General features: G+C 53.8%; 1 protein-coding gene across 1 annotated transcript in view; it reads right to left on the reverse strand.

The window, feature by feature from the left end:
• Positions 1–16,722: 16,722 nt before the first annotated feature.
• Positions 16,723–22,145, reverse strand: part of LOC104029284 (protocadherin gamma-C5-like) — a 27,390-nt gene continuing 21,967 nt past the window's right edge. Inside the window, exon 4 of the mRNA XM_075715645.1 lies at positions 16,723–17,945. Within this exon, the coding sequence (XP_075571760.1) occupies positions 17,719–17,945 (227 nt within the window). The 3' untranslated portion in view covers positions 16,723–17,718. The remainder of the gene's footprint in view (positions 17,946–22,145) is intronic.

The following is a 22,145-nucleotide window of genomic DNA, read 5'->3' on the forward strand; positions in this document are numbered from 1 at the left end:
TGGAGGAGCCAGAGGCCTCTGTCAGCAGCAAATACCCCAACAGCTGAGATCTCTGAGGAAGTGAAAGGCTTTAGACAATATGCTCAAAAATCCTGGCAGAGCCATCCCCACCCCCTCCTCCCCGGGAAGGAAGGTGTTGCCAGGCAGTCTGCGTCTTAATCCACTCTCCCATCCAGAGCAGGGGGGAGGTGGATGCCTTCCCACCCCCCATCATACCGATGGGGCATGAAAACATTCCCTCAAAGCATATAAAGAGTGAAGACCCACTGGATTTTATTCCATACCTGAGAGACATGGAAGAACAAGACGTGGAGTATTTATTGTCCCTTTCCATGATACAAGAGGCAAAAAATGCTATTTTCTGTAGCAGAGTAGGAGAGTAGGGTATGAGGCTGTTGCTCACAAAGCCTCTGTGAAGGAGTCCAGATGCTGGGCTCCATTCCCTGTTCCTGCCACATGGGTGTCACGGGGTCCTGTGTTTCTTTGCAGGTGGCTAACGGAGCCAGGGTGATGGATGTTTTACAGGAAGCTTTGCAGTCTGGTAGCCTGTCCCACCGGAGCAGGGGAGTGTGGCAGGACAGGTGCTGCTCACTGGGCTGTGCCACCTCTGTGCTTCTCCCCACAGGGAGCTCCAGAGCAGGTAAGGGAAATTTAAAAAATGGTGCCTACTATTACTGCTTGGTGTTTGTTCCTTCCTCTCAGCTGTCAAGGAAACCATGTCATGGTTCACATACCCAGCTGGTATTGCCGCAGTTGCTGACGTGTTACGTCCTTTTAATCCATATCCAAAATAGCTTCTCCACCCCTCCATTCATGCTGGCTTACACAGCACCTTTCACTGTGCACTCCCGCCTGCCATCATCTGTTCTCCTGCCCAGTGGTGTGGACTGGGACACCAGACTTTTTCTTAGAATCACAGAATAGTTTGGGTTGGAAGGGACCTTTTAAAGGTCATCTAGTCCAACCCCTTGCAATAAGCAGGGACATCTTCAATTAGATCAGGTTGCTCGCAGCCCTGTCCAACCTAACCTTGAAGGTTTCCAGGGATGGGGCATCTGCAACCTCTCTGGGCAGCATGTTCCAGTGTTTCACCACCCTCATTGTAAAAAATTTCTTCCTTGTATCTAGTCTGAATCTACCCTCTTCTAGTTTAAAACCACAGGCCCTACTAAAAAAGTTTTCTTCCAGGCTGAGGAAACAGAATTGTACCTTTTACATGCATGAGTGTGGTCAAGACAGGACTGTTACACTTCTGCCAGAAAGACTTGCAAAGAGATGGAAAGAGTCAGGGTGGTAGTGGAATATATGGAGATAACCCCGGGTGCCAGCAGCTACAGGAAAAGAGAGAGAGAGAGAAGGGGTTTGTGCCATGGTAGGGGCAGAAGGAAGAGAGATCAAGAGGGTTTGGAAAAGGAGACAGCTTGGAAGCAGGTTCAGAGATGACAGGGTTTGAAGAGAACAGTGTGAAGAAATGTTAGAGCAGCTTATGTGCTGCTGAAAGTGGTCCCTGTGGGGGAGATTGTGAGTAGAGGGGATGTGATGTGCTCAGAGTGTAAAAGAAAGCAGAGAAAAACAGTACCCAAAGTGGGAGTGAGGACACGTGGTGCTAGATCTGTGCCACAGAAGTGACCGCAATCTGGTGACCAGACCAGAAGAGTCAGGGGAGGAAGATCTCTCAGCCAAGCATTTGGAAAAAGAAAAACAGAGTAGAGATGTAGAAAAGATGAAGCTACAACTCTTCTGTCTCAAATATAGGAGGAGGAGGGTCAGGAGAAGCATGGAGAGAAATCTCAAACTCTGTTTCGGCAGCCTACAGTAGCAGTGGGATGTTTGCTCATCTTTTACATGCAGAAAAGGGCAGGGGTTTAAAGTAATGGACGGTTCTGCCTTTTGGCCTCAGTGGGGTCCAAGGCTAATGCGTGGTTAGTGTAGCCTTTCTGCCCCATCAGACCCTGCTCAGCTTGGTGTCTGCGTGGCAGACGTGTCTTGGTGCTGTTGGACATGCAGGATGCCTGTGGTCCTCCACCAGTGATGGGACTGTAGCTGTGAGTGGCAGCAGCCCAAAACCTGTAGGTATATATGACCACAGCACCACGTGTGCTCCCATATGCTGCCTTGGCTGTTGGTGACAGTGTGCCCCGTGTCCCATTGACATCTCCGTGACTTGGTTTCACCCTCTGGCCCTTTCCCAGAGGAACACTGTGTGCTGTGATAGCAGGAAGCTCTCCTGCTGTAATCAAAACCCTGGGGGGACACTTGCTGCCTTCGTAGCTGTTTCAGACCCAGCTTCCCTTGGAGGGGGAGGATTTCCCTTTCCACACCTGCAAAAACAAGGGGCCCTGACTCACTGCCTACAGGGTGCAAGGGCCAAGAGGGCTCTGCTTAGACCACGTTCACAGGAGTAAGAGCCTGGGGGGTACCAGGCACATGAGCCTGAACTCTGCCTGTGGGATTTCTTTCCCCTGCCCTCTGGATTTTCCCTTTTTTTGCTCTTTTCAGAAGGTGATTTCAGTACAGTGCCGTATCCATGTGGTCCTGTCATGGTTTAACCCCAATGGGCAGCTAAACATCACCAGCCACTAAATGGCTGAATGCCTGCCTGCTGGTGGGAAGTGGTGAATGAATTCCTTGTCTTGCTCTGCTTGCACACTCAGCTGCTGTGTTACCTATTAAACCACCTTTATCTCAATGCTTACCCTTCCAATTCTGTACCCCATCCTGCTGTGGGGTAGTGAGAGAGTGGCTGTCAGGTTGAGCTGCCCACTGGGGTTAACTCACACCAGGTCTTGGGACCTGTGCTGGTTTTGGCATTGTCATGTGGTGCTCCAAGAGCGTGCATTTGCAGAGCATCCTGCTGGATCTGGTGCTTCTCTGAGTCCTCTTCCCTGTAAACCTCCTGCCTGATGCTTTGCAGTCCCCAGGAGCTTTCCCAGTGGGATGTATTATGCTTCTCCATCGCCCCACTACCAGTTGTCAGGACATTTCTCCATTCCCCAGTCACAGCTGCCAAGGAAGACAGGAGCTCAGTGTGTGAGCCTGGTCAGCTCTGATCTCCGACTCCTGTCCTGCCCAGGCAGCTGTGTCTATTCAGCCATGAGCAGCTCCATCCCTAGACTGTAAAGGAATGGGAAAAGCCTCCAGGCTTCTGCTTAATAGCTTAAAGGACCTGTTGTGGGGGAGTGAGGTCAGGGAAAGGGGAGTGCTGCAGCCAGCTCATTGAGAAAGGCACGCAGACCATGGCAGAACAGGCACACAATAGCTCAGTGTCCTCCTCTGGTCTGGCTCAGCACTTGTCCTACCCTTAGAGCTTCAGTCAGATGATTCAGAATTGGTTTGTGGTTGAAGTGACTCAACCTGTGTCCTTTTCTGTCACCTTGACGTCACATGTATGCCATCTGCTCCCCACCACACAGCAAAGTGAAGGGAGAAAATCAATCTTGAAGCCACCCCTCCCGCCTCAGGCTCGTTGCTGGCTTGGGTATCCAAAGGAAAGAGAGCAAGGGTTGAGCCGGGCTGGATCCTCAAACAGGATGAAGCTGTTGTGTACAGACCAGACATGTTACCCTTGCCCAATTGCTCAGGCTTTTGCCTGGTTTGTGGGAGGGAGGAAGATGCTCATCTTTAACCCAGGTGATGCTAACCACAAACAAAGCCAGGGGAGCAGGGCAGGTTGCAGCCTTTGCCAGTGGGTGCAATCATGCCACAGCAAAAATCTGCATATGCTGTGGGAGGAGGAAGCGATTTCCAAGTCTTTCAGAAATGTTTTGACAGTCAGTCCTCTGCAGAGCCACTGCAATCTGAAATCATATCTGATGGGGATGACCAAAAATAGCATCTTTGGGCATGGGTTTCCAGCCCAGTGATCCCTTAGTCAAGCCACAAATACTCATTGCCCAAAATACTATTAATGTTCAGTGTTTTCCTGTTGTCCTGATGATGATGACAATGGCATGAGAAGCCAGTTGATAAAGCCCACCTGGATTTCCAAAAAGGGCTCTCTTACAGTCTTCTAGAGAAGCTAAGCTCCCATGGGATGAGAGGGGAGGTTCCTACATGACTGCTAACCTGTTATTTAACAGGCTAAAAGGCAGGAAACAAAATACATCAGGAAGACTGTGAATAGTAGGAACATTTCTGACAATATTTCAGTGGGAAAAAATGAAAGAATAACTGTGAAGGGCTACAGAAGGACCTCACCTGGATGCTCAGTTGCTTATAGAATCTCAAAGGGGTTGTCTTGCCCTGTGTGCCTTTCCCTTTTAACTCTGTGAGCAGGGGGATGCTCCAAGCTGACCATTGCCACTTGGAGTGAAAAATGAGGTTTATGGGGTGTCTGTGGCAATGTCAGCGCAGTGCTCTGCAGTAGTTAAAACCCAAAATCCCCATCCAAGATCTAGGAATCCCTGGGAAAAGAAAGAGAGGAAAGAAAAGCAACCATAGCAGTGGCTTTTTTTGTTTTAAATGTGTTGTGCTGCTGCCTGCAGTTCTGGTTCCCCTGCCTGAGGAGGGATATCATAAGCTAGATAAGGTGCAGAGGGAGGCAGCAAGCATGACTGGGTACACCTGGGGCTGCTTAATCCAGAAAAGGGGCATGAAGGAGGCATATGAAATATAAACTGGAGATGTTTGTGTCTCTTCCACAAGAGTCTGAATGAAGCTGGGAGGGGCAGGCTTAAATGCCAAGCTGTAGTTTCACAGCCCTGCTCTTGACAGGATGTTGCAGATGCTTACAGTTTACATGGGTTAAAAAAAGCAACTGAATACATTTATGGAAGAAAAAGGTGGGAGGATGTGAGAAAAGTCACTGGCTGAGAAAGATGAGAGAGTGTCAGTGGGGGTGTGAGGGAATATTTGGGAAGTGCAAGGAGTGGAGGTGGAGGGAGGGAGCAGTCTGCTGGGTTCATGCTGTGTGTTGGGAAGGGGTTTGGCCTGGGGGAGAGCTGGGGTTCTGCCTGGAGGAGCAAGTTGGGTTGGGGGATGTGGAAGAGCCTGGAGGGAGAAGGGACTGCTGGATCAGAGTGGGGCTGTTGGGGAGAGGAGGCTTTTCTGAGGGATGAAGACAAGAAATGCATCGAGTACAGGCTCCTGCTTTCTTTTCAGCTCTATCTAGCTATGCTATGGTCCAGCTGGCAGCCAGGGGGAACATATCTCACATACACACCCAGCTCCTTTCTGCTGTAGCCCTGAGGGGATCAGTGCACAAAGCCTAGCATCTCTGAATGCTCCCTGTGTTGTCTGTGCAAGCCAAATGCTTCATTCCCGCTTGCTGCTGGACCAAGATGGGAGAGCAGCTCTCAGGCAGCTCTCATGCAACCCAGCAGCAGGAATCTGAGACCACCTGGAGGGGCTGACCCATTAGCAGCACCCACGCAAGGTCCACACACCAGGGTCCAGCACCGGAAAATGCCAACCCTGCACAGGGGACATCTTGCCAGCAGACCTGGAAGGGGAAGGGAGATGGTTGATGTCTGGGTTTGGAGGCTGTCGGTCACTTCCCAGCCATGCTCTGCATGCTCTCTGAGTGCATCAGACCCGCTGTGCATAGGGAAGAAGTGCTGTCCTAGCCATCTCTCATGCACATCCCACGTTTCTCTTGCTTTTCTGGTTTTGGAGGTGAGGGACAGACCAGTAAGTGATGTCTCCTGCCTGCTGTGCCGCTGCCGAAAGGGACACTGTGTGGGGCTGCGGCTGGGGAGCAGGGCAGGGAGAGGCAGACATGGCAAGGAGAGGTGAGGTGTAGTTTCAGGGGTGCTCCAGAGCATGGAGAGGGTGAGAGAGGGTTGCTGGGCTTCTCACAGTTATTTAGCAGAGTCTCTGAAAGGCTTTTAAATCCTGCACAGGAGCCTACAGCTTGTCTCCTCTGCATGGTTCCATGTGCCTGCCCTTGGTATGTCAGGAGCTAGGGTGACAGCATGAAAGGTTTTCAGTCCTGAAAGAGTTAATTTCTCATGCCTGCAGCATCCAGGCAGTAATTCAGCTGCTGCTTTATATTGCTGAACAGGTCCCCTCCCTTCTACTGTCCCCTCCCAGTCGTAAAAATACATCATCCAAGGCACTGAAGGCAGGAGCTTGTGCAGGCAGCGCTGCGTGGCTGTGCCCATGCCTGCCCCATGGCTGTGGCAGTACTCAGCCAGCCATGCTTGCCCTGTACCGTTGTCCACCAAATGCCCTGGTGCCAGTCGGTGCTCAGCAGCTGCTCTAATTTGGGGCTGCTGGCTTGAGCGTCGCATCATGAGCTGGATGAGCTCCGACCTTAAGCTATAAAGGCTTCTTAAGGGTGCGCACTGTCTGGGCATCATTATTGGGATGCCAGTGCTCAGCTGCACCTGGAAGGCAATGCTGGGGTTCTGTGGATAAGACCAAAGCATGGAGGGAGGGCGGGAGGGGGGGCAGATTCAGGAGAGTGTAATCCTCTGCCAGCATAACCCCACAAGAGCCTGGTGGGCAGTATCTCCCTACACATAGCTCAGTGGTGGGGTGCCAAAGCAGGGACCCCAGGTCTTGTCTTGCAGGGTGCTGCCTCTTGGTGCAGTAGTTTACAGTGGGAACGGCTCTGCCCCAGCTTGCAGCTTCCAGGCATTGAGTTGTTTTCTTGTTCTAATTTAACATATTCGTACTGTTGAAGTAATGGAGTGATCCATAACAGCCCAGCATCATCTGGGACAGGCACACAGGTTGGCTGCTGTTGCATCCCTACAGGAGGCTGATCCCAGCCCAGGTAGGAGCTGGGGTACCAGGAGGGTGGAGAAGGAAATAGGATGGCTGTGAATGCTCTCGGAGAGAAGGCAGGTTGGCATCCTCCGATCTGGGGGAGCCTCGCAGAGAGGGGTGAGCCAGCACAGGCGGTGCAGCAGGGGGGGCCTTTGAGCATGGCAGGGGTCATCCAGCACAGGGCAGGCTCTTTCCTGCAGGAGTGTGTGCCTGCCCGAGTGCTACTGGGAGCAGTGGTTCCTCCTGGGGTCACAGCAACCCTTTGCAGCTTTTAGTTTTAATGCACTTTTGTGTTCAATAATAATACAATTATAGTTTTTGTAACATTTTGGGTGTTCCTGGGGCTTGTTATCACATCACAGGTTGGAAGCATTAATAAAAAGCTGGGCAAGCCAAGGAAAGCATGTGCCCCTGTGCCAGGTCAGCTCAGCAGCCCTGCATGGCACGTGGCACAGCCACCAGTCCCCTCGCAGCAGTGGCTGCACTCAGTGGGGCTCTTTGTGCGGGGCACAATGCCTGCTCCCTGCTTCAAATGCACTTCATGTCTTTTATCTCACTCCCATCCCAGGTGCTCGGCTCCAGCATGCAAACCCAGCAGTGCATGAACCGGAGAAATAGCAAGTGGCTATAGATGGGCCCTTGGGTAGAGGTAGGTACGTGCCTGCACACAAGAGGCTTGTGCTTGAAAGAGAAAAATGCTAATTGTAGAGGGGAGAAGAGTTGGTCCGGTTCAGCCTTGAGCAGCTGGTCAGGCAGGATGGTGCTGGCCATGGTCCAAGGACTCCCCGCACTCAAACCTGGGTGACCCAGGAGCCCACTAGAAGCAAGGCTCAACCCCTTCCCATGCTCCCCCGGGAAGGGATGAGGGAGTCAAAAAGGGCAGGTAGGACAATTAAGGCATCGGTCCCTCTGCCTTCTCTGTGCCTGGGGCATCAGAGGGCTCCTTGCAGAGCCAAGAGCTGTGCCACCCTCATGTCAGGGTGGTGGGCTCTGCCAGGCTGGTAAGTAGAGGCAGGAGTTGCCTTTGTGCAGTCAAATGCCCATGGCTGCATTTAGCAGCCCCAGAAAACTGCAAAATGAACAAGAAATCAGCATACATGAGCTGCAGCCTTGCCTGAGACCTTTTATTTTATTGTAACAGTTCCCTTAATATAAAACCTTTTTTCATGGCTTTGCAGCTGTGGGCAAGTGATGCTCTGGTAGCACTGTGTTATTGTGACACATTTGTATGTACAAAAGATAGAAAAATAAACATTATTTTTGGTACAAAAAAATGTGATCTTGCCTCCATATCATAACTTTGCTGGTGCAGAGACTAACCTGGAGCCTTGTGGCACTGAGCCGCAGGGACCTTGCCTGGGCTGGGGTGGGCTCCTGGAGAGCAGGAGCAGCATCACAGCTTGTCTGCGGTGGGCTGAGTGCTGCCACTGCATCCCAGGAGAAGGCTGGAAGTCCTGTTCCCTGCACAGAAAATCCACCTTAACAAACCTAGTCTGGTGCCCAAGAGCCTGGACATGGGGTTGGCTCTGGGCGATAGGGGTGTCCTCCCTGCCCAAACATCACCCAGGCTCAAAGCCAGGCAGGTGGGAAGCTGGTGAGGACAGGAGCCACCCCCGCTATCCAAATACTTACCATGATGGATATTCCTCAGGGATAAAACAGTAAGCAGAGCCCTGGTCACACTGCTTCAAGCCATTCTTGTCCCCACAGGTGTATATACCCACCTGGCAGCTCTGTGCCAGCAGTGTCCCTCCTGGTGACCCTGCGGAGAGGTTCTCCTGCCCTTGCTGTCATGTGAGCAGCACCAGCCTGGCTGCCAGCTGAGTTTAGGGGTTGACCCAGCCAGAAATCAGCCAGGCTGCAGCTCCCTGCTGCTCTACTGGGATGAAGGATGCTTTCTCCCAGATGGCCACTTCAGAGGGCCAAATGCTTTGCCATGTGCTGGTGGCTCCAGCTTGGTCCAGCAGGTTTGTCCTTGTGACTGGTTCTGTGTATGGGGCTGGAGCTGACTGCATCCTTCATGCATGGACAACTGAGCCCAGGCTGTGTTCCTCATCCCAGGACCAAGCGCACATTGCAGCACCTGTTCTACTGCTGAAGTCCTGCTGGCATCTCATGGTAGGCACTCCCTGGGGTCTCCAAATCCCCCCTCTGGCCAGCCCCGGCCCCTCCTGCCCAGGGTGGCACTGCTTTTACCCCCTGCCTGCAGCAGGGAGCAGCCGCTGCTCCCCTCTGTGTCACTGTGGGTTTAGAAAGGGGGTGGTGGGACATTACCAAGGGGGTCCCTGGTATCCCCTGGAGCTGCTCCAGCCCCTCCTGCTGCAGCTCGCTGCCACCAGCATCTCCTCCCCATCCCTGATCCTTCTCCATGTCTTCCCCGTCCCCCCACAGGCAGAGTCTTGGGGGAACATGGCCATCAGCCAGGCCTGTGCCCCAAAATGTCCCTGCCTCTTCCCCAGCCCCCTTTCTGCTTCAAGGCATTCCCATTGCTGTGGCAGGTGTGGAATGGGGCTCGCCAGGCAGTGCTTGCTCCACAGGGCTTTCGGGAGCTGGTCCCTGCAAGCATGGATGCTGGAGACTGCAGAGGTAATTTAAAAATGAGGCTGGAGACCTGATTATTGCCCTAGTTTGTGTCAAATCTCCTTAGGTTTTTTTTTTGTGGTTTTTTTTTTTTTTTATAGCAGTCTTTTGATGAGCTCATCAATGACAAGTTGCTAATTGGGGACAGAAGGCCCTGAATTGGGGTGGTAGGGCGGGGAGCAGAGTCTCCCGGGGTGCCCCATGGCTCAGTGCGCCCATGTTGATCTGTGAAAATGGGGAAAAAAAGAGGCACGATAAAATAATCATCTAAACCTGGTGCTGGGCCTCATCAGAGGGACAAGGGGGATGGAAGAAAGCCAGGCTGGGGCAGCCTCAGAGGGCCATGGGACTGATGCTTGGTTAGGGGGTGGGGACATCCCAAAGCTCTGCAGGGGCCAGCAGAGACCTCGTGGGATTGCATCCCCCCCCCCGATATATTTATTGATTTATAAATTACCTACACATCCTACTGGGCTAACATATACATTGTAAAGCAGAAACTAAAATAGATATTTAAAAAAGGATGGGGTAGAGGTAAAATAAGCACTGTTTTTAAAAGTATTTTTTTATTTATTAAGAGTACAAAAAATATTTTCTTCCTGCACCCCAGTGGGCTATCTTGCGCACCCCGCTCTGGGGACCTTGGAGGGAGCCAGCTCAACCCCTTCCCCCCCCCCCCCCCCCAATCTGGCACCAGCAGGCCCCTTCCCCATGCCTCCCTTTCCTCTCACCCCACCCCCCCCAGGCACTGCCCTGCACAAAGCAGCTTTGTCTGCCTCTTCTGCCTCTCCTCCCATCTGACCTCTCTCCCTCCCTGGCACCCATCCCATCTCCCTCTGCAGTGCAAGGACCCTCCTTCTCTGTTTATCTCTGGGGAGGGGGTCCAAAACCCCCTGTTGCCCCACTGCAGCTTACAGGGACCCCCTGGTCCAGAGGTGATGGTGAGGATGGCAGGGTACCAACCCTGCCGGCCCTGGCACCTATCCACATCCCGGCGACCGGTCGTGCAGCTGCCACCAGACCAGCAGTGGCTGCCACTCCCCAAAGCCCTCTGGAGCCTGGTGGGGGGAGCGGGGGGCGGTCCTTTCCCTCCGGAATGGCACAGCTTCACCAGCTGCTTTCCCTTCCCCATGCCAGCGGGGCCGTGTTGCTCAGGGGTTCACCCAGGAGGGCTCCCCCAAATCCAATGTGTCATGAGCCCTGTAGGAGAGGAGGGGAGGTCCCTGGGATGTGTCTCTGCTCCCCAGTCCAAAACTGGCAGTGGCTTCCAAATATTGGCCAGTGGGATGACCCTGGCACCATGCACCCATGTCCCTGCCCCTGAAAGGGGGACATGCCCCAACATGTCTGCCTCCAGTCCTTGTCCTGCTCACAGCCGCCCTGGCAAAGCCCTGGGTGGTTTGGCTCAGCATTGCTGCTTATTCAGGCGGAGAGAGTTCCAAAAACCTCCTCCCCATGCCAGGCACGTCCACTTTCAGCACGTGCCGAAGGGAGAACGGGTGGGCAGGCAGTGCTGGGCGCAGGTAGCCCCTGCCCATTGCTCTGTGCTGCCAGAGGGACATTCTGGCCATAAGCGGCTTTTCTTGACAACTTTTTTTTCGCTGGGGGCTTCCCAAAGCACTGCCTCTGCCTAAATTCCCTGGTGACCCATGGGGGCCAGGTGCATCCATGAGGGAATTAGCCGTGCCTGGCTGTGTGTCCCCAGGGACACCCTGGGATGGGTTTCGGGGGCCAGCACTGGGCTCCAGGGGAGTGGAGGCCTGCTCCCGACTGCAGCAGCAGCATCAGACCCAGGGGCCAAGTGCATGGGTTGGCTTCTCCACCAGCAGCTTGGTGACAGTGACCTTGGCAGTTCCCACCCACAAGCATCACAAAGGGCCCCAGCAAGTTCCAGCAGAGCATGCAGGCTCCTGGCGGGGGACAGCAGTGTCCCCTTGGACCTGAGCCCCTCCAGACATACAGTGGCCCAATAGCAATGCCCACAGCATCTCCCACCTCCGCCTGGTTTGCCTTTGTCCTGTCTGGCATCCCTTTCCTTCCCCTGCCTGCCCCTCCCTGCCTTCTCCCCCTCTCCCTGCCTTCTCCCCCTCTCCCTGGCTCCATGACTTCAGGTCTTGGCTGCAGCTGCCATCAGCTCCCTGGGGAAGAGCTCCTCCGGCACCTGACCACCAGCATGACCAGGGCAAGGGCTCTCCCACCTCTGCCCCGCAGGGGAGGATGGACAGACAGACAGAGCTGGCTCCAAGCAGGTCATGCTGCTTCATGGCAGAGGCCACCACGAGGTCAGGCAGACTGCAAAAGGGCCAAATCCCACCACGTCCTATTTTACCTGGTCTCCTGCCACCCAGAGTGGCTGAGGGCTGGCCCTGCTCCTCCACATGATGAATGAGCTCTTGGCAGCCACCCAGCCCTGGCAGGGCCAGCAAAGAGCAGGCAGTGCCCTCCCTCCACCCTCTCCTTCACCACAGTCACAAGCTTTCAGCCAGCAAAAGGCAAATTTTATTCCATCTCCACATACTGCGCTTAAGCTGTTTAAAAATAAAAAATAAATATCAAAACATCGAGAAGTGGATTTATGGAGCAGGAAGGGATGCAGAGGATGGTGAAACACCTCTTGTTCCCAACCAGGAATGTGAGGCTGTGAGAGGAGCTGGCACCATCAGAGGGAAATAAAATCCCGGGGGGACGTTACGGCAAGGGGGTAGCAGAGAGCCAGGCGGTGCAGGCTGCAGGAAGGGCTTGCCCACCACACCACTCTGCTACAGACTGCTTGCCTTGCCTGGCTCATTTGCACCTGCTTCCCCAGTGAGTCCCTTTTAGACCTTTTCTATCCCAAACACCAAGATTTCAAAGTGCTTGATGGCATTAGCTGGATGGGAGGAGAAGCCCCCCACTGCTACTGGCTCCCTGGGGTTTCTTCTGCTCAGGGCAGGCTCAAAATCCAGCTGCAGGCTCTTGGCACAGGAATGCACAAAGCCCTGCTTAACCCTGCAGCTCTCAGTGTCTGTGTCAGACCGGTGCAACCTCCAGACTGCCTTTGGGGAGTGGGTAAGAGGAAGCTGTGTGAAAACTCAGCTTTTTTGGTGATTTTTTTTTTTTTTGTCCCGCTCTTTGCTGGATGAGGTCACAGCTGCCTGATGGGACTCAGCCCGTGACTGCAGCCTGATGCCAAGGAGCATGTCAGCGGGCTGGATGCCAGCTCCCCACCAAGGCCCCTCCACGGCCAAGCAACACTGGTCAGCTCAGCTCACAAATCCAGTGGAAAACTGAGTTTGCTCAATTCCTTTTTTTTTTTCCTGTTGTTATTTTGATTTGATTTTCAAGGTCAACTGGCCAAAAAAAGTGACTGCTGCAAACAAGGGCCCCACAAGCTGGTGACATGGGGGCCATCGCTGCCCTCAGTATCCACAGGCTCCAGCCCCACCAGGAGCGGGCAGTGACTTGGGAACAGTGCCTGGGGGAACAATAACGGGAGCACCAGCCCTGGTGCGACCTGTTCCTGCACCACCAAGGTCTTCCAGCTCAACTGCCTGTGGAGAAGCCCAGGGCTCCCGTGGTCTCATGCCATGGATGTACCTGGGAGGGTGACAAGGGACAGCAGGACAGGGGGAAGAGGCGCTGAGCTGCTTTCAGTGGGGGCAGGGAAGAAGGAGGAGGAGGAGAAGCAGAGCAGGAGGGGACCAGGGTAGAGGAGGATACTCCTGGCTGTTCAGAGCATCCCAGCATGGACCCTCCGCTGTCTGATACCTCAGCCTGGACCCAAGGTCCCCCTGTTCTTACTGGCTGGGCCACATCTAAGTTTGCTGGTGAATACATATGCACATCCCATGCACAACTGGTTGGGGGCGGGGGGGTGAGGGGGATACAGCCACTCACACCCCCCAGCAGCTGGCACCAGGTACACAGGCTGTAACCCACAATCCCACTCCAGCCACAGAGTCCCTCAGTGCCCCTCAATGCTTGGAGGTGAAAGACAGCACCCCCCCCCAGCCCCCCCCCCCCCCCCCCCCCCACGCTCTCACTCACTCCCATCCCGCATCTAGGATTTCCAATGTCAAGTCGCCCTTCTGAGGAGCAATGCCTCTAATCCCCCCATGGCCACTCAGCCTGAGCAGCTTCTGGGGGCTTGGTCTTGTCACCCTCTTTGCGTCCCTTTTGTCAGGGCTGTAACTCAGGCTCCGTTTCTGTCAGCCTCCTTTTCTCATCACCTCAGCTCAGGAAGTCCTCCATTGGCTAACCATGCTGCAACGAACATTTTCCCACTCTTGTATGTCCCTGTTAATTAGCACAGCTGACCAGGTTCCCTTCATCAGCACTAATTGTCCAGGTTTGTGTCTGTGCCTTTCCCTTCCTGGTTTTCACAGTGCCCTTGGGTGATTTTAGTGCAACAAAGAGGAGGAATAAAACAAAACTAAATAAGCACCCTCACATTGCATGCATCCTTACACTGGCACCAGCAGCTGGGGAGGATGAATAAACCAAAACTAAATAAGCACTCTCACATTGCACACATCCTAACACTGACACCAGCAGCTGGGGACACAGGGACACCACAGGGCTCAGGGCACTGGGAAGGCTGTGGGCTCCTGAAGCCAGACCCACACCTGCAGCTCTGCAAAGCCTCTTTGCTCCTCACCAGCGGTGGCTGTCACCCAGCCAGGGGCCCATGGCCCTGACCCTCCCCTCTTCCTCCACCTGCAGCTCCCATCACCCAGCTCCAGGTACCTGGTGGCATCACTGGCAAAGGAGGCGGTGGTGGCCAGTGCCCTGGGATGATGTCACCCCAGCTGGGGTGGGTGTTGGGGACAGCACCTGGGGTGGCACCTGGACATGCTTAGCCCTGATTCCCATTAGCCGTGGGTCAATACGATTGAGCCCCATCGTTGTCCCGCTGGAGCTGCCCCTAATGCACTCCAGGTGCTCCAGCATGGGAGGGATGGTGGCCTCAGGGCCAGGGGCAGAAGGCACGGTGTGACAGGGGCCCCATTTGCATCAGGTCCCTGCCCTGTCACCACCCTGACCCCTGTGCCCTCCCCTGTGGTCCGGGACTGCCTGTCCCAAAGGAGGATGCTCTGGTTGGAGCCCCCTCCCATGTGGGTGCATGTGGGGAGTGCATGTATGCACGCATGCATGTGCATGCATGTGTGTGTGTGACCAGGGCTGTCCCCATGTGCACAGGGAGGGGAGGAGGGTTGGCTCTGTAGGGTGAAGCAGAATTGGGGGGGGGGGAGGGTGGTGTCCGTATGAGAGGTGCATGGGGATTTCTGGGTGTCTCTGTGGGAGCGCAGCAGAATTTGTGGGGGGGAAGTGTCTCTGTGGGGTGCAGGTGGTTTTGGGGAGTGTCTGCCAGTCTGCAAGGGGGTTTTGAGGGGTGGTCTCTGTGCATAAGGGCAGTCTCGGGGGATGCTGGGGGGCAGGGGGCTGGAGGCCACGGAGCTGCAGCCTGGACGGTGGCACTAGGGGAGGATGGGATGAGAGTACGGGGGTGGGAGCGCTGTTCCCTGCACTCCTGGAGCCTCCTGCACGCTGCTAACGGGGCAGGGGACCAGACCCAGCCTCCCCAATGGGGGCTGTGTGTGTCTTTCTGCCTGTCTCCTGGGGTTGCTCTGCCCCTGTCCCCTCCACTCTCCCCCTCACATCTGGGCAGCAGCAGCATATTTTTTCCTCTGCGGTTGCGACACCCCAAGTCATGGGATGTTTCTCCTGCAGGGAGAGGGTGGGGGGTTTGTCTTGGCCGGGGAGCCCCGAGCACAGCGCCTAACCGCCTCCCCATCCACCCCTTCCCCAAGTTCAGAGGGGCAAGCCCAGGCACCATGAAAAGCAGATCACCCGGGGGTTGGAGAAGGTAGAGTGGATCCCTGCTAGTGACAGAGAAGGGCAACAGGATCCCCTCGGTGCTAGGGAAAGGGCTGTAGCCATGGACACCATGGTCTCCTCGGTGGGGTGTGCTGGAGCCTCCCCTGCCCTTCCCCAAAAATGCCAGCCAGGAGCACACCACTGCCACCCATGGCCATGTCACTCTCAGCCCAAAGGCCTGGGGACTCAAGGATGGGGGTGCTCCAAGAGCATCCCTGCTGCTGGAGCCAGGCTTGGGCTGAACCACCCCCCCCACCCTCAGCCTTGGCACAGTGGCAGCATTGGGATGGACTGGCCCTATCTGTGCCCCCCTCTTCCCATCAGAATAAATACCATTTATTCAGAAGAAACCTTTTTATTATTTTTTTTCCCAAAGAAAAAAAGCAATATAAATATTAGAGTATAAAACTTGCGTGTAACACATCGACATTGGTCTATATGGGTATAAGAAGGATATAAGCATATATATAATATATAAGTATAATTCAATATTAGACACATTGAAAGGGCAAACGTGTTTCATTTCACGTACACTTGGAGCACAGACCACATGGAAAGAAGATACAGAGAAAATTGAAAATACTGGTGTCCACAAATTAGTTACCAAGATTAAAAATAACACACCACTAAATACACAACACTCACTACGCTACCTCAGATTGCAGATTAAAAAGAAATATAAAGACTATGATTCAGCTACAGCATTTCTAGAGGGGGGGGCAGGTGGCAGCTGCAGGGGACAGGGAGGGAACCGCTCCCAGTGCAGCCAGCACCAGAAGTGGCCAGATCTGGATGAAACACGGTGGATGCTCCTGCTGCCCTGGATTTGGGGAGGAGGTAGTGGTGGGGTGATGGCTGCCATGCCAGAGCCTGAGAGGGCTGGATCTGCTTGGGTGAGTTACAAGTTAGTGATTAAAAAGGGAAAAAACAACACATGCACCCCCTGGCAAACCTGGCACAGTCCCTTCCTGGCCACCCCACAGCCCTTCTGAGGAGAAGTCTCTCTCTGGCTACACAAAAGCCCCTCTCTGCCTCCCTGGGGGGGACTCAGAGCTGCTTTGATATGGGAAGCTCCCCTGGTGCAAGCGTGATGGGCACATGGAGAAACTCTATTCCTCATCCTTCGATTCCCTCTGCAGGGTGGAAAGCCCAAAGCCAGTGGGAGCGTCACCTCCTCTGGGCTGGCCTGACGTGGTCCCATGTGGACACCCCCAGCTTGTTGCCCCAGCTCACTGGCTTTGCAGCATCACCCCAAACTCACCCCCAGCTCTCAGGTCCCTCCTCCAGGTCTGGTCCCCAAACCAACCATCACTTACTTGGTCACCAACTCTGCACCAAAGCCACACACCGGCAGCTCTGCAGATCTCACCCCTTTGGGTGAGACCGCAAATACACCCCAAATGGTCTACACCCCAAATAAGAAGCAATGAGTCTCCCCATCCTGCTTGACCAATCCCACTCCCCCAGCCCCCTCCCAAGGCAGCCCCAGCACGGAGGCTCGGGTGGCTGCCAGCGCATTCACACCATGTTGCATGGGCATGCAAGGACTTCTCCGGGTCCGTGGAGCTAACTGCAGGTGTGAGGTGAAGGACATGCATGCAGACACGGTGTGCAGAAAACTGAAGCATTGTCCCCTGGTCCCCTTGTCAGGTTCTCAGACAGACGGCTGCCTGCAGGAGCCTGGCCGCAGGGAAGCGAGACTCTCTTAGCTTTAATTCCAGAAGAACATTGACTGTACATATAAATATTTACTGCAAAGAAGGGATGAGATGTGTCTGCTCTTGGGAGACCCCTAGAACTGCTGGGGCAGCTGCTGCACACTTTGGCATGCCCCTCATTGAATTCCCTACCTTCCCTTCCCTCAGACATCAGGAGGGGGATTTTTTGTCTCATATTTCAGGCCATCGGTGGTTGCACTTAGAAAAAAAAGATGTTTAGAATGCAGCTTTGCCATATTCCCTTTGACTCATGCAATAATAAACACTTCCTTATTTTTTTTCCGGGTAATAGGTAAGCAGGAACTGAAGCACTCCCTACCAACTTCTCAGCAACAAATCCATCACTATCATTCACTGGGGGTGAATTTTACTAATGGAAAGTTTAAGAGCAAAGATCTGGAGCATGGGCTCTAAGCTAGGAACTTCCTTTTCCTTTCCAAAAAATGATTGAAGGTCTGTAAATTAAAAGATCCTCATTAAAATTATTTACACCGGGCAAAGCCAAGCAAAAGCCTTGTGCCTTTCTCTGACTATCTGGGAGCAAATCGGATCCAAAGACATGGCAGAAGACCTTCCACCCTTGCATATTCTAATACCCGAGGGATTGTATAAAACGTTAGCAAGTATTCACAGGGCACTTGTTTGCGTTCGGTTTAGCTTCTGGATTGGTTTTCATCATGAGATCTAACAGCAGTGAGACCCTGCTCTTAGCTCTGATGATGATGAGATACATTCGCAGCGTTTTCTACTTTTTGCATCACAGAAAATTCACATTCGTCCTCCGGCCTGGGCTGTGGTTTGGGGGAGTGCTGGAGCCAGCTGCCCTGTAGCTCTAAGGTCTCCTTCTTTTTCTCTACTTCTTCTCCTTCTTCCCAGATTTCTTCTTGTTGCCTCCCGAGGAGCCAGCGCTCTTGGCATCGCGCTTGCTGGCAGCATTGGTGAGGGTGGCAGTGCTGCCCGGGATGTAGACATTCTGCCGGTAATCAGGGACGTGCTGCAGGGTGAACTGGGGGCCGTAGCGGGCACTTAGACCCATGGTGCCCGTCCCGCCGCCCAGAGTCGAGTTGCCGTCAGCAGCTTCTGTGGGGACACCAGAGGGAAAGAGAAGGGCAGGTTGTTAATGCCAGCTAGAGCCCACCCCAAGCCCCAGCAGCCCCGAAAGGCTCTCACTGGGTATCAAACCCAGATGTTGGTGTCATCAACCTTCGCCCCCAGCCCTCGTTACCCCTCAGCACTATCACTCCATAGGGTGACTGCAATGTGCATGCTGGGGAGCCTGGCACAGCCGGCACCAAAATCCCTTGTTTCCATCTCACACTGTTGCTAAAGGTTTGGGATTTGGGGCTGGAGGCTGGTCGGGGTAGGGCAACCTCTCCTCTGCCTGTGGCAGCAATGGGGCTGCCTGTCCCTCCCTGCCTGCTTGACGCTGCCTGCTCTGCCCCCCTCCCTGGCTGCTGCCTCCACTGAAAAACATCCCCCCCACTCCAAAAGCAGCCCATTACAAACATATTGTACAGCCACAATCACTAGTAATGGATTAAGGGAAATCCAATATTTTTTCTTCTGCTGCATTTAAAACCCTGCCCCCAGTATTTCTCCAGCCAGGTTTATTCAGCAAGCAGAGTACATGAGATGAGAAAGAAAATCCCTCCCCTGCAGTACCACAAAATGGCTCTAGGAAGCCGAGCACAAAGCAAATCAATGCTGAAGCGTGTCTTATGGTCCAGATCTGGGAGCAGGGGGAGGTGAAGGAAAATTCATTCCTGCTGTGCTGCAAAGCCACAGCACGGAGAGAGCAAGCGCAGAGTGGGGGAGGGGCACAGGGCCTCCCCGAGATGCTGGAAGGTAGAGACCAGATGGAGACCGGGATGCAAGGAGGCAGGGGGAGAAATGAGCACAGGGGGATGGCAGGGCACAGGCAATGCTGTTGCCATGAGCCACTGCATGACCCTGCTCCACCATGACTGCCTATGCACAGCCCACGGTGGGATCCCTGCACAGCCCTGCTCAGAAAAGATTTGCTAAAACCCTGTCTTTGCATTGGACACTATGGATTCAATCTCAGCCTTTTAACTGCTTCGTGCATGTGGCTATGGACACGCTCTCCTGGGAGGCTGGAGAAACCCAGCAAGGGCACCTGAAGGGCCTAAGGCAGAAAGGCAGAGTCCAGGGCTGCTACTCCCTCCTTTCGCAGGCAGAGAGACTGCAGTAATAAAGAAAAACAATGAACAGAGGACATGGACTGGTCCCCTCATGTTTTTCTTCACTCCAGACCAGATCTGTGTGTGCCTCCATGTTGCCTTCACTTTCCCCTGAGCTGATGGAGGTGGCTCAGCCAGCCAGAAAGCTAGACAAAAAGCTGGGCCACATCCCACCAACCTCCTGAAATATTGCTGTGTACAAATTCCCTCACAGAGGTCGGAAGTATGAAGCAACTGCAGTTTGAAAAGTTACAGCTGCTCTGCTGGAGCAGGCAGAGGAAAACACAGCAAGTCTGAAAACAGGCAGGATATTGTGCACTGAGGCCAGGGGACATGCAGGAGAGCGTACAAACACAGCAAACTAGTGTGGGGAAATGCCATTTTGCTTTGCGCTGTGGAAGCATTCACTGGCAGGAGAATTTTTCTACAGTCCACATTAAATGGGTCCCAGTCCTGGTGGGGCTTTGAAGACGTTGGGCTGGAGGAGATGTACATATACAGTTAGTGATATTTATAGCTAATCTTCACTCGCCTCATCAGCAGCTTGTTTCATTAACAGCCAACTCAACCCCACACCCATCGGGGTGTTATGAACGGGGACGGGACGGCTGGAGGTGCGCTGTCAGGCCAGGCTGCAGCCACGGACCAGCTCATAGGTGGACTACAGCCTCTGGCAACGGAGGAGATTTTTTTTTCTGGGCTCTCCCAGCTGGAGACAGCCTGTCTGGTGCCTTGGTGGGCTTGGGCACCTTCTCCTCTGCCCTGGGTGCCACTGCCTTGCTTTCCCCTGGGCCATCTCAGATGCACCAGGGCTCTGAGCAGTGAGGGGACTGGGGGCTGCCAGCACCATCCAGGACAACTGGTCCCCATGAACTAGTTTGCAGTCACAGCACAGCTTTCACAGAGGAGGAAAAGCTGCCCGTGAATTTCCCAGCCTGCCAGTTGCTCCTGGGTAAGAGCAAAGGGCTGTTTCTAGGTAACATTGACATTAAGACTGAAAAGAAGAGAGAACAGGGACAATAGAGGTTTACAAATGGGCACAGAGCTGCTCTTGCCAAGCAGGGTGCTTGTTCCTGGAAAGGTCATTGCTCAGCCTTTACCAGCAGTCAGCCATTATCCCAAACGATCCTGAGGAGGAAAACAAGAATTTGGGCTTCGGCAAAAATAATCAGCTAGCAGCTCCATCACCCTTGTGTGCAGAGGGGAGGGGAGGCCGGCTGGGGGCAACCCCAGAGCACATGCTGCTGCAGCTGCTGGCAGGGCTTTCAGGGGAACCCAATATAGAGTGTCTGCCCCTGCCTGCGGGCAGCAGAGCCGGGGAGAAGGACCTCCTTGGGCTGCCTTTCCATCTGCTCTCTCACCATCTCATGGCACCCCTATAAATTCTTGCTGGAAGCCAGAGTATTTTAAGGACAGGATGTCTGCCTTTTAGTGTCTGGTGTCCTGGAGTATCTGTGCTCCTTGGTCTGTCTCAACACCTGCCTCTGCCCTTTCAGATGGCTCAAAACACTGCTTTTCATGTTGTTCCCAGCTGCAAGGGAGGAAGATCCAGAGGAAGGGAGCACGGGAAGGGAGACAGAAGCCCTACAGCAGGGTCACAGACCTGGAGGGAAACCAGTTCCCTAGGCACTCTAGCTTGGGAGGGTGATTTAACCACTGGGCAAGCGATTTAATCCTCAGAGCAACTGGATCATGCAGGTTGGCATGGCAGGGCCAGCTCTGCCTCTTGCTGAAGCGAAGGATAACCCCTGGCACAGGATAAGGATGCACACAAGGCATCACCAGCCTCTTCTGGGGGACACCCCTAGCTCATGGACCAGAGCAGCATCGGAGGAATTTCTGCCTTCCAGGTGGTCCCTGCTCAGCGCGGACTCAAGCATGGGCGTGACGTGCGGTGAAAGTCAGCACTGACTGCTCTGTGCAGGAGCAGCTCATGCTCAGAGGAGTGGGTGAGCTAAGGGCACACACAGCCTTCACCTGTGTCACCGTGGCCCTCCTGCTACCCCGGAGCTCAAACAGAGCTCAGCAGGTGATAGTAAGAGATAAGGATCATTTAAATAGCCAGGAAACATTACCCAAGGATGGGCAGCACAAAGCTTAATGCGCAATTAGCACTGCCCCTACTCAAAGCCTGCTCCAATCAACACTATTAGCTTAATGAGTGAGAGCAGAAAAGCGGGGGACAGAAAGCAGTGGAGACATAAAAGCACAGTGCTGGTGGAAAAAGCTTGTGCTGTGTCCCCAGCCAGCGCAGCAAGGGACCAGCATGGACAGAAAAGGATGGGGTGCACAGAGTCGTCCTCTCTCTGGGGCTGCAGCAGGGGAAGCCGTTATCTAGCGGATGGCTCTGATTTAAATTAACCCTCTGGGCAGACTTAAGCCATGGGAGAGGTTAGGACTACTTGAGAGTTGTGGACTGGAGGAGATTTGCTGCAATAGGGCCTGGGGCTACGTGGAAGTCGGTGCTTAACCTGGAAGGGACCTGCTCAGCTCTCTGATTCTGGGGACTGCTGGAGTAGCAGTCAGAAAAACAGCTCTATTTGTGAGCAAGAACCAGGTCCAGAGGCAGCGGGTGATGATAACCACATGCAACCCCGGAGGCTATTTTTCCATGATCATTTTTCAGAGCAGAGCCACATTTTTGCATTGTTTCTTTCCCTTGACTGTAAACAACTCCCTTGCCCAAGACCTTTGTCCCCTTCCCTGGCCAAGGCAGCTGCGTCCCCAGGCTGCTAGGTGTCTGCAGAGTGGCAAAGTTCAGCTGCAGCAGCTTTCCAAGAAAGCAACCCTAAAGTCATCCCTCCTCCCCCAGATTCCTTCTCTCCCAACAGCTCAAAGGAAACATCCTAAGCATTTTGCAGAGTTTTATGGCTTCTATTTTTAAATCAAAGGGGAAAAGACTTGGAGGTATTTATAAAAAAGGCTGTATGAAAACCAGCCTCTTTATCCAGAGCACTGTGCTGAGTGATAATTGCACTTATTTTATATAAAGCCATGAAGACCGTGGGTGCATGGGAACACCCCTCCCTACCCGCTGCTTCCACACCGCACAGCCATAAACCAGAACAAACCAATACCA

The sequence above is a fragment of the Pelecanus crispus genome, chromosome 8, assembly GCF_030463565.1.
Source record: "Pelecanus crispus isolate bPelCri1 chromosome 8, bPelCri1.pri, whole genome shotgun sequence".
Lineage (NCBI taxonomy): Eukaryota > Metazoa > Chordata > Aves > Pelecaniformes > Pelecanidae > Pelecanus > Pelecanus crispus.